The following is an 18,582-nucleotide window of genomic DNA, read 5'->3' as shown; positions in this document are numbered from 1 at the left end:
TGAGGCTTACAGGCCTATAGTTACTTGGGTCCTCCTTCCTCCCTTTCTTGAAAATTGGGATCACATTAGCCAGTTTCCAATCCTCCAGCACCTGACCACATGACCACGAATGCTCATACAGCTGGGCCAAAGGCTCCGCGATGACCCCTGCCAGCTCCCTCAACATCCTTGGGTGGAGGGCATCTGGACCTGCAGATTTAAAAATGTCTAGCCCTTCCAGAAGATCCCTAACTACATCTGTTCTGACTGAAGGCTTGATAGAGCTATCCCCAAGATTGCCCCTACCTCTGGTAGGTGGGATATCCCGGTCCCTGTTCAGGAAAACAGAGGCAAAGAAACTGTTAAAAATATCAGCTTTCTTGTCTGGCGTGGCCACCAGATTACCGTATGTGTCTTGCAGGGGCCCTACATTGCCTGGTGCCCTCTTCTTGCTCCCAATGTACTTGAAAAAGGACTTTTTGTTGTCCTTAATCCTGGACACTAGCCTGAGTTCTATCTCTGCCTTGGCCTTCCTAATAGCCCTCCTACACTCCCGGGCCGTTTAGCTTCTTGATAGAATTTTTCTAAATATTTATTTGTTATCATCTGATAACAGACTGAAACAGTGAGTTTATATTGGCAGTTCCTTTTCCTTTCCCCTGAATAGAAATTATCTCCAGCTTTCTTCTTTTTTTTGTATACGATTCATTTTTCTCACTTTTGCCTTTCTTTGCAATGCCCTGCATGTGATATAGCTGCCATGCTTTTCAGCACACTCATGTTAGTTCTCAAATCCAGGTCCTGTGTATTTCAAAGTGGTGTTCCTCATTTACAATAACCTAACTAACCTCTTGACAATTAGCTCTCTCTGAAGCTTCTTCTGTGATTTATGGTGAAGCATTTGAGAGTCTGTGGATTGTTTTTGTGCTTTGTTTGCAGGTTGGAATTCCTTGGGCATGGATGCAGGGCATTTTTTTAGGGTATGGACAGATATAATACTTGAACTGATCCAAGAATGTAACTGTTTTGAGAACTAGTTCACAATTATTCCTGGGCAGCAGTGTTTGCATGAACATTTCTAAGGGTTGTAAGCAGAACCTCGCCCTTCAGTAACTGCACTGTTGATGAAGTGCCACTGAGTGCCCAGACCATCATGCTTTCCAGGGAGGAAAGGAGAAAATGTTAGGTGCTAGGGGGGCTGTGTGGCCCCCCTGCTAGTAATTCACAGGAGACTGTGCTTCCCCCCCCCCCCCCCCCCCCAAGAAGTCTGAAACTTTTCCACCCCTGCCTTAAAAGCCACGCTGTCAATTTGGTCTCCATGATAAGAGACCCAGGCTCATTTGGGATGAGGGAGAGGCAAGCCACTCAGTACCCCCGCAGTCCACCTCCCTCAAAGGAGCCTGGCACCCAAGAGCGCAGGTGGTTAAGCAGGAAGGTGAAATTGGCACAGCTTTCAAGGCGTGAAAAGCTGCGGAGATATGGGTGGAGGGAGGGTGCAGCAGTTAGCTGCCTCCCGTCCTCCCCCAAGGAACCACACAATCTGGCTGGGGCAGAGTCAGAGAGGGGGAAGTGGTACAGTTGCACTCTCATTTTGGACCACTCAATGGAAGCAACGATAAACAAAGCAGAAAAGAATCTCTTCCCTCTCGTCCCTCCCTTTCTCCTCACCACCCCAGCCACTGTTGATGTCTCCTCCATCTCCAGTTGACTGTGGGGAGGCTCCAGAACTGCTCTTGCCCTGTTCCATTTGGGGACAGCAGTGTTGGCAGGTGCGTGTCGTTCCCCCACCCCTTGCTTCAAAGCTGACGGGGAATACCTGGGGGGACCCGGAAGAGAGGAGGTTCCTGCATGCCATCATCGCAGCCACTATTCCTGCCTGGAGTAGGGCAGAAAGCTCTGGAGCTCACCTCCGCTTCCTTACCTCTCTCTGCCTGGCAGCTGGGGATAGCAGCAGCAGGGAAAGGGGTTGGGATGGGTAGGAAGCCACGTGCTGCTGAGAGAAGAGGTGAAGGGAGTAGGTGCTGAAATGTTTCACGAAGTTTAAGCCAGTCTCAAGTAGCATACAAAAGTAAACTTGGGATTTACAGTGGTCTAAGCATTGTGTCTGTCCACACCCTGAGTTTTTGTTGTCATTTGAGGAGTTTGCTCCCCCAGGGCATGTCTAGGCGTGCATGAATGCTTGGTTCCCCAGGAATAAGTAGCAGCACAACACCTTGCGCTGCAGCTACTTGTCCCTGGGGAACACTTTTGGCATGCAACAAGTTGCCCTGGGTGAGGTAGGGAAGGCTGGGGCCAGCACTGTGCTGGCCCCAGCAGCCTTACCTGGGGGCCTGGGGGTCTCCCGGGACTGCAGCCGCAGTGATTCTACTGTAGAGCCTGGCTGGCAGCTGCAGCATGACTGGGTGGCCTGACTGCTTTTCAGCAGTGTTTGCTGCCTGAGCATGCGCTGCACCATTTTTTTTTGACCCCTGCACATCCAGGGTTAAAAAGAAAAGTAATATAAACTGGTGCAGCATGCCCTTGCAGCATGGAGAACGCAGGACTGTGCAGTGTGTGGCGCAGCAAATGTGATTGCAGCGCCACATGCCACAGGACCATGCTTGTCTGGATGCACCCCGTGTTTCCCTTAGTGGTTTAACTGCATGTTAAAACACATTGCCAGTCTTATATTTTTCATACAGTTTTTGGGCTTTTTGCTTTTGTTTTTTCTAATTGCGCCATAAGCCAAGTGGTGTACATGTCCTATGGTGAGTAAAGGCACAAGTGTTAACTCAGTTAAATGTTTAGAATTTTGTTACTGAATACTGTAATTTGCATGGTGGGTTTTTACATAAATATGTATTTTGGTTTTCTTGAGTCTAACACATCTCCATTTATTAAATATAAATGAAGGAACAGTAATATGAGAGCAATTTGACTTCTGGCATTGCAGTAGTATACTTTATGATCAAGAGATCATCATGAAGTCATTTATACTCTACAAGTCCTATCTAACTATGAAATTGCACAGTTCCTGAAAATAGCTCTGCCTACCGAAAACTTTTTACTTACACTATCTTAAAGTTGATAAAAATAGTTTTCAGTATTATATCAGAAATGTTGTCACAGCTGACAGACAGCATAGGCACTGAAACTCTGACCAGTGGTGCTTAATCTTTTGGCCACAAAGGCCAGAATAAGTGACTTGGGGCCAGTTTGCAGGCTGGATCCCGCATCGGGTTGGCATGCAGGGTGGGACTGCAGGTGTGATTTTGCACGTGGCCTGACCCTGCAGACTGGATCCAGGTGCAGAATGACCCTGTGCACTGGCCACACCACATGCCTGTGCTGTCTAGTGTGCAAGTCACGTTACCTGACCTGTGAGGCTCCCTCTGGGTCTGGAAATTTGGTAGCAGGCAAGCAGCACTAAATGTTGCCACTGCTTCCCTGCAGCCAAATTTGCAGACCCATGTGCTGGATGACATGGCTTTGTGGGCTGCCCACAGATTGAGCACCACTACTCTAGGTTGGCGAAGGCAGAACTGCATCAGTTACGTTGCTGACAGGTTATCTTCACAATCAAAAGGGCTAAAAACTATTTTGCAGAAGATGAGGCTTGTCCAAGATATGCCAGTTGTTCGAGGCAGTTGGATTTTTTTCGTTCTGCCAGGAAGGACTGTGAACATAATACAGCTGAATCATTATTCAAACCAGAAAATGTAGGTTGTAAGGGTGCGTTCATTAGGGAAATCTTGACGGAGCAGCTCTGTTCTAGGGATGGTGGCAGCCAGGAGCTGCATTGCCTTCACAATGACTGTAGGGTATAAAGTATTTGGCATTGTTAAGAGAACATGATAGCTGTATATTGGTAAAGTGGCCAGAATTTTTTTCGTCTGATTGCTAATATTACTATGGAAAAAGTTTGCAAATGAATAAACTTACGCTTTCTTTTCTGGGGTTGGGGAATACATAATAGCACCATTCACTTCTGTTGGAGAATCTTCCTGTGTTTGCTACATTCGTTTGCCCAATGTTAATCTTGTGTCTACAAACTCCTTAATACAGTAGTGTTTGGCAAGTTGTATATTTTTCATAGTGCATCAGAGAGGCGAGTAGTTTACGGTATTTTATTTTGGTCTTTCCCTTTTGTGGTAATATAGCTTCCAGCTTGAGATTCAATCACCAGCTGTAACTAGAAAGCTTTAAATTTGCAAAGCATTAGTTAGTTTCTTAGTGGGAAGCATTTCTTAGCATCTAAACTTTTCCAGTTGGCTTCCTGAGGGAAGGGCTTGATTCTGCAAAATGCTAAGCAGTCTAGCAGAGCATTAAAGCTTGTGCTTAAAATTTAAGCACGTGTTTTGTCCCATTCACTTTAGCGCAGTTACTCCTGTCATAGCATTTTTAAACACCTGCTTTGTTGGATGGGCCCAGACTGTTCAGTGCTTTTCAGGCTCAAACCTTTACAGGGTTGGTGTTACTGGTAAGTGTCTACTTTTTATCTAAACAGTTGTCTAACTATTGTCTTTTGAGTTGATTTAAATATTCTATCAGCTAGTGTTGTAAAAAGAGTGACCATGTTGCTTAATCTTAATGCAGTTCTGTTGACTGTAGGGTAACCATGGGTCAGACCGGAAAGAAATCTGAGAAGGGACCAATTTGTTGGCGAAAGCGTGTGAAATCAGAATACATGCGGTTGAGGCAGCTCAAGAGGTTTCGTCGAGCAGATGAAGTAAAGGTATGTCACCTTTTAGCTCCTTCATGAAGTTTTGCACTGTAGGTGTTAAAATGGCTTTTCTTTTCTAGTGTATATTAGAACTCAAATCTTGTACCAGTAAAGTTGTCTTGTGGCCATCTATTTACTTAATTTTTGGAAAACCACTTTTTTTAAAAGAAGAGCTATAAATACCTTTTTAATATCTCAGTAAATGTGAGCCACTAGTGGTGAATGTAATATGTAATTAGCATTATTGTTTTCTAGATAGGCATTTGCATATATCTATTTATGCATCTGTATAAGTAAAACATCTACTTTATCCAGGAAGATAAAAAATGCATTCGCTTATGCTGGGGAAAAAAAATCCTTGCACTTTTGAGGAGAATTGATTCTGGGGAAATTGGCTATAGGCCAAATAATCAAGCCTATTCCTTTTCTGTACAATAACTGTGTGAAATCATAGGTCTCCAAACAGGTAGAAATTAAGAGGATTGGAAGATGTCTGGTTCAGTACCTTTCTGTTAGGCAAAAATTCAGGTGCTATAGCGTATGCGGTTATTTTCTTGTATTGTCTCACTTGTGTTTGGTTTTTTTTTTATATTGCTAAGGGGCAGGGAAAGAAGAAATGACTTCGTGCTCCTGTGTATTTCATTTAAAAAGAAAATGACCACCTGGATTTTTCTTAGATATTATTAATACTAAAGTCAAATTGCAGTGGATAACAAGCATGAGAGAATTACATTTTGAGAATAGAAATACTAGATAATAAAGCTAGAGCTGTACAGCTGTGCTTTATATAGTGGTGTTACTATAATCTGCAGGAGTTTAATGAAATAAAACCAAAACAAAATAAGTGACATTAGGGGCCCTAGGTCATATGCACTGATCTCAACGGTATTTTGTGACTTAATAATTTTGCAAATCTGTGTGAAGACTGTAAAATTATATATATGGTTCTACATCATTTGAGGAGAGGACATAGAGACAAGATAAACAGGATTCCTTAGACAAATAAATATTCCATTCACAAATACAGGCTTTTCAGAATACTTGGTAGAAGCAATGAAAATGCAAAGCTAATATTTTAATAAAATTTGTGTTTTCGATCTTATTTTATTTAAAGAAGGCAACACATTTTCATGATGCTGCTTAAGTTCAGTTTGTTGGCAAAGATGAGTACTATGTTACTGAAATAGATCTGCTAGCTCTTCAGGTGGTTATTAGATGAGTTCAGACTCCTTACTTAGTTCATTTGTAATTTTTAAAAAATGTTTTTTTATTCTTAGAGTATGTTTAATTCTAATCGTCAGAAGATACTGGAAAGAACAGAGATCTTAAATCAAGAGTGGAAGCAGCGTAGGATACAGCCTGTACACATCATGACTTCTGTGAGCTCATTGCGCGGGACCAGGGAGGTTGGTTAACATGATGTGTTGTGGTAATTCTAGTTATGAGGTTGTCAGCACATTTTAGTTTTACTGGTGAAAAGTTAGCTGCTAATTTTCACTGTGACCATGTGAAGCTAACTTTCTTTTTTCCTATGAAACATTTGGAAACCACTTTCTAAAAAGTATTTCATGCCAACCCCTATCAGATGATTACTGGGAAGGAATCAATAAAATGCAGCTTGGTTTGGCTTCTAAAATGTATTTACATCAAGACAATTTTTTGCTGCCATATATGAGATTTTATATAATACATAAACATCTTTTAATCAAGGCTTCTTGTCTCAGAGCCACTTAGATCTGATCCAGCTCTCACTGAATAAAGAATGTGCATGAAAGTAGTGAACAGATCCACTTTGTTTTGAATTTGTTAGAAAAGCTTTACTGATTTAACTAAAGGCAGTTGAAATGGATGCGATTAAACTGATGAAAGCTCATAATTCTGGCTTAAATAGATAAGACACAGAGGTAGGTGCTGCAGGGTAGCATGGAGATAAACTAGTTAATGTGGTTACTAGTAGTAGTCAAGGCATGGTAACGCAGAGCTCAGCAAAGCTGATTTATTTTTCTCAGCTACAGTGTAGCTATTGCCCTCAAACTGGTTTAATTTGCATAGATAGTTTTACTTTTTAATGTTTAATGTCTCATGAGAGAACTTTTCATAGTCATGAATTAGATAAGGTTTTCCCATAAGTGTGAAAGCAAATTAAATCACAGATTTTCTGCAGGGGATATTTTTATTTAAGGTCTGGAAGAACTGTAGAGAATTGAAAGATTTTGAAGGGGAACTTTACACAAAAGTGGTACCTATTGGCCACTGGAAATATATGAAATACTTATTTTTATCCTAAAGAAATACTGTAAAACATGCAGCTCTTCATCCAAACTAGATGTTTGGAGCTCATAAATAATGGAAAGAAATGGAAAGAATTCATGTTGCTTATCTTACTGTTTTTTTGTAACTATATAGTCAGCTCATCTCTTTTAGCATGTCTTCCACTTTCCTCTATGAAAGTAGGTCTGTAGTCAGAAATGCAAAACATGACTGGCTTCAATCCTCTGATACTGTGGATATAGCCATAGATCCCCACTGAAGTCAGTAGGGCTCTGTGCTTGACCACTGGTCACATGCTTGGTATTGTAGGATTAGAGATTTGACAACTCTTAGCAGTAGCTGTATCTGCGTTCCAGGGTCATGTGCTTCACTTTTGCAATTCTTAGTTGGAAAAAAGGCCAAATTTCACTGTTAGAATTACAGCATGAATATATATCAGATTTTGATTTGCTAGCTTGATTTGTCTTCCTGTTTCAAGGGGATAATTTTTAAGTTAATTTTATATCTGAATTGATGGAGTGCATTCATTATTGCATTTTAATCCAGTTTGTATCTCATAAAGGACTTGGAAGAACACTAATTTCAATGTTTGATTTTTAAATTGCCATAATTTATAATGGGAGAATTAAGCCAGGGAAATGGCGTCTATAAGGCTGTATCTGAATCCTTTCTAAAGTAAATTTTAAAAGTATTTTTAGCCTCAAATACAACGTTGGGTAGATACTTTTATCATCATTTTATGATAGTGAAGCATTTATTGAAGGTTGCAAGTCTTATATGATGCTTCCCTTTTCTGAGTAGCTCCACAAACGCCAGATGAAAAAGGGAGTTCAGTTTTTGAATTTTTTCAGCATTATTAATAAAATCTCAGGCTTTCTAATAATATGTCTTGGCCCTGTACGGCAACCAGCAAAGTCCAGAAGCATAGCAAATACTCTGACCAGTGTCTGTCCATGTCTCCTTGAACCTCTTCAGTGATGAGAGCATCCACAGCTTCGTGAGGCAGTCTATTCCAACAGCAAAGAAGTTTTTCCTGATTTCCAATCTAAACCTACTTTGTTGCAGCTTCAAGCCATTAATCTGTGTCCTGCTCTCTGTAGCAAGAGAGAAATGGTGTTTTTCCTCCTCTTTCTGGGAACTCTTCAAGTAATTTTGAAGACTACTATCATGTCCCCCCATTAAGTGCCTTTTCTGCAAGTGGAACATGCCCATCTTTTAAGCCTTTCCTTTTATCATTTGCCTTCATGGAATCATAGACAATAAGGGTTGGAAGAGACTTGCAGGAGGCCGCCTAGCCCAGTGGTTCTTAACCTTTTTTTGTACCAGGACCCATTTGTAATAATTGATCAGTCCTGAACCAGTGCCCCTCACTCCTTACTTGCTGTCCTCTGCCCCTAGGGCCCATCCCCCACAGTGTGTGGGGCAGGGGGAGTGTGAGCTATGGGGAGCCCCAAGGAGCTCCTTGCAGGCTGGAAATGTCAGCCTGAAAGGGAAAAATCAGAGTTTCCCATGTTTCTTTCCTTTAAAGGAGAATCCATTTTTTAAAATTTGTTGATCCATTTCTAAAGTTTGTGTGTAACCCTTTCATATATTATTGCAACCCACTTTTGGGTCACAGCCCATGAGGTTGAGAAATGCTGACCTAGTCCAACCCCCTACTCAAAGCAGGACCATCCCCAACTAGGTCAACCCAGCCAAGGCTTTGTCTACCAGGGTATCGAAAACCTTCAAGGATGGAGATTCCACAACCTCTCTGGGTAACCAGTTCCATTGTTTTACTGTCCTCCTAAGAGATTTTTTCTTAATATCTAACCTGAACTTCCCTTTCTGCAATTTAAGACTATTGCTCCTCGTTCTGTCATTTTCCACCACTGAGAATAGTTTAGCTCCATCCTCTTTGGAACAACCTTTCAAGCAGTTGAAGGCTGCTATTAAATCCCCCCTCAGTCTTCTCTTCTCTACACCAAGTAAGCCGAGACAATGGAAAAATGGGCAGGTCGCCAAGGAAATAGCAAGAACGTATAGGGACAAAAAAACCAGGAGGACAAAGAATGAGCTGCTCCTGTCAAAGAAAGTTAAAGACAACAAGAGGTTCTATAAATATGTTAGTCCCCAAGAACCTTGTCGTCATCTTTACTGTTGGCCATCTTGAGTTGTACATTCGCATCTTGTAGTTTCCTCTTTGGTTAGATTCCAATAGAGGCAGCATTGGTAGCACAGGAAAAAGTTTCTGCTTTCAGTTGTGGTTCCTGATATTATAGCAGCACTTAGCAATGTGAAAATGCAACTGAAGAGAGAGTATGGCTTAGTCCCACTGTATCCCAGAGGGAGCATGTTCAGTTCAAACAATCTTCAGAGAATTTAGCTGCCAAAATCTACGAAGCCTATATTGAACATGTGAAAACTGATTTTTCTTCTTTTTTTTTTTTAATACAATTTAAACAAGTGTGTGTGTGTGTGTGCGCGCGCTCATGCATGTGTGTTAGAAACATTCACCACATACCCTGATACAAGGGACTCCTCACTTTCTTCTTCCTGCTGGCCACAGGAATGAAGGTGACCACATTTTTCAGTGAAATTGGTTTCTTAATCTGGTTAGAACAATATGTTTCTTTCATTTAGATCTTGGAGACAACTGATTGCAGAACTTACTGAGCTAAAGAGATTTATCAGAGCCTTCTTTGCACTTAATCATTGCACATAACACATTATAGAAGCCATTCACCAAATTCTGCAAACAATTCCTGTCTCTTCTGCTTATTCTTGTTGCTGCCCTGTAAATATTGATGCACTTTTCCAAAGGCAGATTTACTTAATTGTGATATCTATATTTTATACAGTGAATTCTTTCGAATTTTGTCAAAATTTTACTAGAAGAGAAATTTAATTTCTACCTCTTGTTTCAGTGCTCTGTTACCAGCGACTTAGATTTTCCAAAACAAGTCATCCCACTCAAGACTTTGAATGCTGTTGCTTCAGTGCCTATAATGTATTCTTGGTCTCCCCTTCAGCAAAACTTTATGGTAAGTTTAAAAAATGGAAGTAGTTTATATTTTAGGCAACAAATGGCAGTTACAGTGGAAACCAGTCACCTAGTATATATGAAAGGGAAAGGAAGCATTCCTGTTGTTTTTAATAGCTGTATTTTGTCTCTGTATTATAACCGGAATATCTTGCTGCCTTTTGCACTGCAGCCTCCATAGACTGCAGAGACATTGGACTCTAAATTGTACAGTGATGCTTGGACCAAGTATTTTTATTCCAGAAAGATGGCTGGAGGAAGACCTAGGACTAATAGTTCATGGACTAATTCTGTGCTTTGCTGTGCAGAAAACCTGTGTATCTAGGGTCTGTAGCTGGCTGAAGCTGAGATTGAGAAATGACAATATCTGGTGAAAATGAGTTAAATGCCATTTGCATTGTACTTCTATGCTTGTAGCAAAAGAATGGAAAGGAATTTTTCAGTTTCTAAGATGGCTACTTTTCTTCCCAGGTATATATGATAAGTGCAGGTCTGTTTTCTATAATGGAGGGTGGGAAGGAAAAACAAAGTGACCCAAAATGAAACTGAGTGTTTGAATAGCTCTTTTTAAATCCCCCTCGCCTCTTGTTTTGCTGTCGTAGAGTGCTTCTTATCACATGTGCTTTCTGAACTCTGTAGAGGGAAGTAGTGGCTCTGTTGTGGGTGTCTGAGATTCCCTTAGTGTTAATAAAAAAAAATAAAAAAAAAAAAAAAAAAAAAAAAGGCTTCTGGCCTTTTTTTCTGTTAGGTTGCCACTTGTTACAGGTGTTGGGCAATAGCACTGCTGAGATGGGAGACTGGTCAAATATGCAAATAACGTTTACTTTGTGTTATTCAGATAATCTGTTTTTACTTTATTCTAGGTAGAAGATGAAACAGTTTTACATAACATTCCTTATATGGGAGATGAAGTGCTTGACCAGGATGGTACATTTATTGAGGAATTGATCAAGAACTATGATGGGAAAGTTCATGGAGACAGAGGTGAGTCCAGATACACACATTTATGGAATCTTGGTACTGGAAGGGACCTCAAATATAGGATGCACTGTTATTAAACCTGAATCAGTTCTTTGTACACAAAACACCAGTGTTTATGAAGCAATCAGCTATAATACACACTGTTTTATAAGCTAAAAGCTGTTATAATACTACCTCTTCCCCATCGTGATTATTGAGGACTTATTCAATTACTGTTTATAGTATTACTTAGGACCCTCTATGTCATGGGTATGGTGGGTGTTACAATTGCACTTAGCTTTAATATATGGGCTGTGTAAATATTAACTAAATTCTTGTGTCAGTTCAGGGTGGTGAAACAAAAAACATAGTTGCCCAAGAGCATAGCAAGCCGTAATAGTTGAGGTTTAAAGATATGGAAATTCTTGGTCATGTTCAGGCCACTGAAACATACTGCTTCTTAGTATATTTTGTCTTTTTTATTAGATGTAGTTTAGTTAAAAGGCAGAGTTCTGGTGAAGACAAGACTTTCAAGCAAGGCTGTGTAGCAGGCCAGTTTAATTGTTTGGGGGTTTTTTTGTGTATTAAATGCTGCTGTCTTTTGGAACTAACTTAAGTCTTTAGTTATAGCATCATAGAAAAGTAGGGTTAGAAGGGACCTCACAAGGTCATTTAGTCATGCATCATGCTGTAGGCGGAACCATCCTTGACTAACCATCGCAGTTGTCTGTACAACCTACTCTTGAAAACTTCCAAGGATGGAGATTCCACAATTTCACTAGGTAGCATGTTCCAATGCTTGACCATCCCTGTAATCAAAAAGTTTCTCATAATCTCCAACCTAAATTTCCTCTGCTGCAGCTTGAGGCCATTGCCCATTGCTCCTGTCCCTTATGACCACAGAGCAAAGGTCTTCTCCACCCTCTGTATAATTGCCCTTCAGGTATTTGAGGACTTATTAAATCCCTCCTCAAGTCTTCCCTTCTTCAGACTAAGTAATCCTAGCTTTTTTAGACTTTTCTTATAAGTAATGCTGCCCAGGCCCTTTAATCATTTTTGTAGCTCTGTGCTTGACTGTTTTCAAGCTGTCTGCATCCTTTTTGAAGTATGGTGCTCGAAACTGGACATGGTAGTCCAGGTAAGGCCTCACGTGCTGAATAGAGCAAAAGAATCCTTTCCCTTGATTTGCAAGTGACACATCTGTTAATATATCCCAGTATCCTGTTCGCTTTTTTGCAACAAGAGCATGCTGTTCATTCAGCGTATGGTTCTTTTATAAATAACATTTGGCTCCCTTGGGTAAAACTTCCTACAGGTCTGTCCTCTCTGTAGGTTTGTTGTATAGAATTTTAGCGTGTAAAGTGATTTTTGTTGTTTGTTTTTTTTTGGTGTTTTTTTTGGTTTTTGTTTGTTTGGTTTTTTTGTTTAATTTTGTTTTGCTCCATGTGGGAGTTGTCCCACAAGCTGTGTCATCTTTTGCCCTCTCTGGCTCATGGTGACAAAGTAACCTTTTGCTTACCTTTTCTGTAGCACAACAAAAAACAATAGATTCCTTTGTTTAGGGGTCTAGGTTTTTGCTATTCAGGCTCCCTCTTAAACTGTCCCAGTTTTGTTTTGTTTTTTGCTTGGCTGCTCATTGGTTATAGTTTCATTTAATGCTGGAATAATTGGGATAGGTAAGCCTTTTGGGTGAAGCTGTGAGGTGGATATCAGCACCGCTGTTTTTGAAGGGGCTGTTGTGGAAGACAAGTGTTTATATTGAACAAAATATGGTACTAACTATCTGTCCTATTTCTGTTTCTCCATGAAGTCCTCTTTGGATGGTGTTGCTATTATGATGGAATGGGGTTTTTTTGTCTGTTTTCCAGCCCCCCCTCTTTCCTCTCTTCTGTGGCTTTTTCCTTGTACATGTTTTTATGTACACTGCTGGTACCCAAAGACCATAGTCTTTTTTTTTTTTTTTTTCTCTTGGCGGTTCTTATCTGGAAAACACAGTGATAATCCTTATGAGGAAGGGTGCCTTATAAAGACTTTACCTCTTACAACTTTGTTTCCCTTCGCAGATTAGATCCTTGGCTTATGGCAGTAATTAGCATTTTGGCCATCAAAGACACTTTTTTCAGTTTTAAATAGAGAGACTATTTTTCTCTAATACTTGTATCATTCTTATTTGGAGATGATCAATACAGGCAGCATGGGAATCTGCAGTCCTGAGGGGCCCTTGTCAGGAGGCAGGATAGTAAAATGCCTCTCTACTTAAAGTAACTTTTTAGGATAGTTATGGAATGTTTCATTCTTTGTATTATATCCTCTGTCTTCCTTTTGACTTTACTGGCTGTCGGCTCTGGATTTAGGACCCAGATGCCTTGTTCTGGAGGAGTAGAGATCCACCCTCAGACCGACCACGACCTTTCCGTTCGATAATAGGCAAACTTACTGATGTACAGTTATAACAGAGAAGAAATGATACAAACAATCAAGCAATTCTGGTAGCTACCAATTCTAGGGCTGTCATCAGAGTCAAGAAATGTCTGGCCAGGATGTAGGCTTCACTCTGAAGGCTCTCCTAGGTGTCAGCATGTCAGCAGCCTGGAGGTGGGATACCAAGGCCCCTCCCCCTCCAGTGGAGTGGATGAGACAGGCTGATGGTGTGCAGAAGGTGGTGTCCATGGTGGCCTCGGGGACCCTTCCCGGAGGATGGGGATCCCTCTCGGGGACCTTGTTGGGGAGGAGGAGGACCCGGGCTTTTTGTTATTCTCAGGTCACTGCTTTGTTATTCTCATGTTACAGAACAGTGTGGTACATGCCCCTAGTTTCTCAGACTATGCACATGCATTGGCCTTGTTGTGTTAGACAGCCTGTCTGCTTCTGAGGGATCAGAAAACCGTGTATGAGACCCAGGCATTCTAATGCGCGCGCGTGCGTGTATGCGCGTTAGAATGCCTGGACCTCGTACATGGGTTTCTGAGCCTTCAGAAGCAGACAGGCTGTCTAATGCAACAAAGCCAATGGGCGGACACACCCACACCACACCTTTAAATACCACCTTTAAGCCATCACTGGCTAGAGCAATTTTTTCTGGTATTATTCTAGGTCAGTGGTCTGTCAGGGAGGGGCTTCTAGTTGAGGAACTACCTCATGCTTGAGGTGTCCCTTTCTGTTCAGTAATAATGGCTTTTTAGTCTTTGTTGCACGATTGGCACAAACTGGCCATTGGAGAACTGAACTTTGGCCTTGATTCTTGAAATGGTGCAAGCAATTGACCCAGCTACCTTTGTAGGAAGAGAGAGAGGATGAGAGCCTTGCTTTTTTCCCCTCTTGCTGGTTATTGGAAGGATTTTTGTTCTACCACTCTGCTAACATAAATATCTTTAGGAGAAAAATTAATAGGTAAGAGACTGTACTTTCTAACTCCTTCTAGCCCTCCCATGTCTGATGCTGAACCTGGGTTGTAATGTGCTCTAAATACAGAATGCGCTTCATGCTAAACAGTAAAACAAGGGTATAAATGAAGACTTTGTGCATGTGTGCGTTCATTACTATCTCGTTGAATTTCAGAATGTGGATTTATTAATGATGAGATATTTGTGGAGCTGGTCAATGCACTTGGTCAGTATAGTGATGATGAAGATGATGATGATGGAGATGATATTTGTGATGAGAGAGATGAAAAGCAGAAAGACCGAGAAGGAAATAGAATAGGTATGTCAATTTAAGTAGTATTTCTTGTATTTATTTGCTCAATGGAAGTTTACTTCTCAAAAATACACGAAATAGAAAGTGGTTAATAGATCTTTCCTCAGTATTTCCTATGCAGTTCAGTTCCTAATTAGCCTAGAGCAGTGGTATTCAACCCTTTGTCCTCATTGGTATGATGAGTGGCATGGGGCAGTCTATGGGCTGGCTTGGGTTGGGCCCCATGCTGCCAATTAGCATGCAGGGCCATGTTATCTAGCCTGTAGAACCCCCATGCATTTGGGAATTTGGCTGCAGGGAGTAGCAATTAAGGCTTCCCTGCAGCCAAATTTTCAGATGCTTGGGGAGCCCAGTGGGCCAGGTGACTCTTCAGTGAGACAGCTCTGACCCATGGGCCTGGAGTTGAGAACCCCTGGACTAGAGACTATTATAGGTAGGCTGACCATATGGAAATCTCTGAAATTTGGAACAGCATCTGGGAAATCCAGATACTGCCTGCAAGGTGCTCTGCATTAATCTAACCCATGGCCAGACTCTGCCCCACACCCCTGTGTTTCCGGGATGTCCATTATAATTCTCAGTAGCTGGCCAGGATCAGCCTCTGAAATCCAGAACTCTCTCTGCTAAAATGGGACTTATGGTCACCCTAATTATAGGTAGTAGTATTGCAGCTTGATATTTCTATTTCATCTGAGATGTACATGCTCTGGGTTGTCACTGTATGGTAGTACTGTGCAGCTTTTAATAAGGAAAGATTAGGCAGATATGGCTGATAATTTGACTCCGCATCTACAGGTGTGTTAGCCGTATACATTTTGTACAGAGGTTTTTTTCCCTACTGTAAATTCTTTTTTTTATTACTTTACAAACTAAAATTGTCATCTTCATGAAGTCAGGTCTTTAGCTTTTATTAGTTTAAGCCAGTAGGTCCTCCCCACCCTTTTCAATATTGGAGTAAGCGATAAGTTTACATGTAGAGCAACATACATATACGCGTGTGTGTGTGTGTGTGTGCTATTGCAAGGAAAAGCAAAATAATTTTCCTTTTTATCTTCCCCCCCCCCCCCCCTTCTTTTTTCCCCCCAAACTTTTTATCTGTCCATCTTTGCAGACAAAGAGAGTCATCCACCTCGGAAATTTCCTTCTGATAAGATATTTGAAGCCATTTCCTCGATGTTTCCAGACAAGGGTACAGCTGAGGAACTGAAGGAAAAGTAAGATCTCTGTTGTACTTAATCATTGTGTGGGCTTTGGGGTTTTTGGCTCTCCCAAAAAAAAAAAAAAAAAAAAAGTTTGTTGCCAGCTGGGGGAGAGTGCCATCACTTCAGGCCTTAGGACGGGGAGGTGAAATTTAATGGCAAATAGTATAGGTTATATAGGTGATATTTAAAAGGCATTGGTTGTTTCAGATAAAGTATGAGAGACCACTGTTGCCTAGTGGATAAAGCACTGAACTGGGACTCAAGTCCTGCCTCCTATGCCTGGCTCTGCCACTGATCTGCTGGATGATCTTGGGCAAATAACTTCTGTAAAATGGTACTGAAGATATCAACCTCATTTGGGGTGGGGGTGTGGGGGCTTGAATCTACAAATGAAAAATATGATATGGGAGAGAAGGGCAGTGTATAAGCCTTATCCAGGGGTTATCAAAAATATTTATGTATATGTTATTGCTCTGGCCTTTCAATGAAAGAGAGAATACCCTACTGCTATAATCTTTGAGTGCAATGGGAAAGCTTTATCTGGAGGGGATAATGTTTCTAAAATGATAAATTTATCCCTGCCTTTTATATCTATTTGTGGATTAATGAGTAAAGAAATAGTAGTTTGTCATGACAGCTGTATGTACATAGCCATCAAGGTCATTTGATTCAAGTAATTCAGATTTTTACTTACATTGTGGCTTTGGAAACCTAATACAAAACTGAATCCCCTGCCCCAACCTCCCAAGATAAATGGGTGGAGAGATGATTGTGGGTGATTGGTGCCAAATTCTTGTATAAATTCAAAATAACTACAAATAAATCCAGATTTACTTTTGGTTTTATATCTTTATTTGGTTTATATTTGATCCTTTTTATATAGGTAAGCAACTTCTGATTTTAATTTCTTTTTCACAGATACAAAGAACTCACAGAGCAGCAGCTTCCAGGAGCTCTTCCTCCTGAGTGTACACCAAACATAGATGGACCAAATGCCAAATCTGTTCAGAGGGAGCAGAGTCTACACTCCTTTCATACACTCTTCTGTAGGCGCTGTTTTAAATATGACTGCTTCTTACATCGTAAGTGCAGTGATCGCAACATTTTTGTAGTACATCTGTTTTACATTATGGAACTCAAGAAGTTGTAAGTAGCATTAGAGTACAATGTATAACAGGATAGGGAAAAAAGTGCTAATAGGTGCTAAAATTAAATGTGGTAATATTAGAATGATGATGTAGCCATGATGGTCCAAGATTTTGGATAGAGGCAAAGATTTCGTAGGGTGGTATCTTTTATTGGTTTAATTGTATAGTTGGGATGGAGTTAGACAAGCTTTCAAATGCAAGACATTTCTCTCTTAAACCTGATGAAGAAAGCCAGTACGACATAGTAACAAACTGTTGAAAGGAGGGTGGAGAGAGAGTTCCTAGGGTAGCGCACACAGAATTAGCAGAAAAAGTAGCAGATTAGTGGGAGATCAAGGTCTATCAAATAGAGGAAGGCTAGTATCATCACCTCCGTGTGGAAAGAATTCAGGAATCGGGTATGTTTATAATGTACCATAATGCCAATATTATTGTTAAATCCTTGGTTCTTAGTGTCCATTCAGCTTATGAATTTTTGTCCCCAAGTTCTCCTTTTAAGTGTTGGGTGGATTTCTCTTGAGCATGAGGATAATGAGTTCAGAGGGGGAGTGGCTGTTTTGTGAGAAATGTGCTCCTAATAGTGTATGTTTGTCCTTTTATATTTCTTTCTGTAAGAATTCATTCTGGTGCATGGTTTCTTGTTTCGTTTCACCTGAGTAGTTGACAGCAGTTGGTGCATTGGGTCAGGTATATCATGTTTTGGGAAAGGCATGTGTAGGAACCATGAATTCTGAGGGTTTTGTTGTGGAAGGTGTTGATTGTAGTAACAGTGAAGATCTGTTGACAGGTTAAACATTTCTTGCTAAGGCAAGGCTGCGTTCCTCTTGATGTTTGGGCAATGGGGAGTTTTCTTTTCTGAGTTGGGCAAGTTTGGATAGTTGTTTGAAAACCAGGAGCAGAGGGGCTGGGAACATTTCTTTCAAGGTCTCATTTATGAGTGTAGGTTGTAATTGTTTCATAATCAGAGAAAGGAGACGGAGCAAGATTATATTGGTGGTATAGATGAGGCCACAAACTCTCAGAAGGTGACATTCAGCAAATTAATTGCCTAAAGATTCCAGGTTTGTGGGGCCATAGAAGGCTTCAGCAGCACTAGCCTTAGTGTCTTTGTGCCAAAGAATGGATAAATTAGAAGTGAAATGTCAACATACAAAGCCTGTGCTAATATCCAAAGATAAAGTGGAGGTCTTCATTTAAGGCATCTGTAGGTGCCCTTCTATAATGGCAACTTTGCCAGACACACCTTTTGGATGAGCAGAAGTAAAGAAGACTTTTGAGAAGTCATTGGTACTCTAGATATCCATCTTCTAGATCTGCTATTCTAGAGAAAGGTACAGGTGGCTGCAGAACTTCATAAAATCATCTGAGGCTTAAAGACAATCAAACTATCGGGTTCTATGCTTCCAGTTACAGTAGTGCAATATGAATATGATCACCAAGGCCATGTCAATTATAGAATGGAGTTCTAATTTTCAGAGGAGCACTTCTTTTGGCCAGAGAACTCCAAACGCACCAAAGCTAAGTCCTCTATATGGCAGGCCCTGAGTAGCAGGCGCTGTGGACTCCAGATTCTCCAAAACCACTAATATTAAATTTGTGACT

At 40.9% G+C, this 18,582-nt stretch overlaps 1 protein-coding gene across 6 annotated transcripts in view; it reads left to right on the top strand.

The window, feature by feature from the left end:
* EZH2 (enhancer of zeste 2 polycomb repressive complex 2 subunit) overlaps positions 1 to 18,582 on the top strand; it is a 77,868-nt gene that overhangs the window by 32,404 nt on the left and 26,882 nt on the right. For 3 of the 6 annotated variants that reach the window (XM_025209840.1, XM_025209842.1, XM_025209844.1), the window contains exons 3-9: positions 4,570 to 4,693; positions 5,959 to 6,087; positions 9,859 to 9,975; positions 10,838 to 10,958; positions 14,493 to 14,636; positions 15,742 to 15,844; positions 16,751 to 16,914. In XM_025209840.1, the coding sequence (XP_025065625.1) occupies positions 4,570 to 4,693; positions 5,959 to 6,087; positions 9,859 to 9,975; positions 10,838 to 10,958; positions 14,493 to 14,636; positions 15,742 to 15,844; positions 16,751 to 16,914 (902 nt within the window). The remainder of the gene's footprint in view (positions 1 to 4,569; positions 4,694 to 5,958; positions 6,088 to 9,858; positions 9,976 to 10,837; positions 10,959 to 14,492; positions 14,637 to 15,741; positions 15,845 to 16,750; positions 16,915 to 18,582) is intronic. The other 3 variants (XM_025209841.1, XM_025209843.1, XM_006028405.3) reach the window with 2 other exon arrangements.

This window comes from Alligator sinensis, unplaced genomic scaffold, assembly GCF_000455745.1.
Source record: "Alligator sinensis unplaced genomic scaffold, ASM45574v1 scaffold456_1, whole genome shotgun sequence".
NCBI classification, from domain to species: domain Eukaryota; kingdom Metazoa; phylum Chordata; order Crocodylia; family Alligatoridae; genus Alligator; species Alligator sinensis.
Note: the sequence above shows the minus strand (reverse complement) of the source record. Positions and strands in the feature narration are given on the sequence as shown.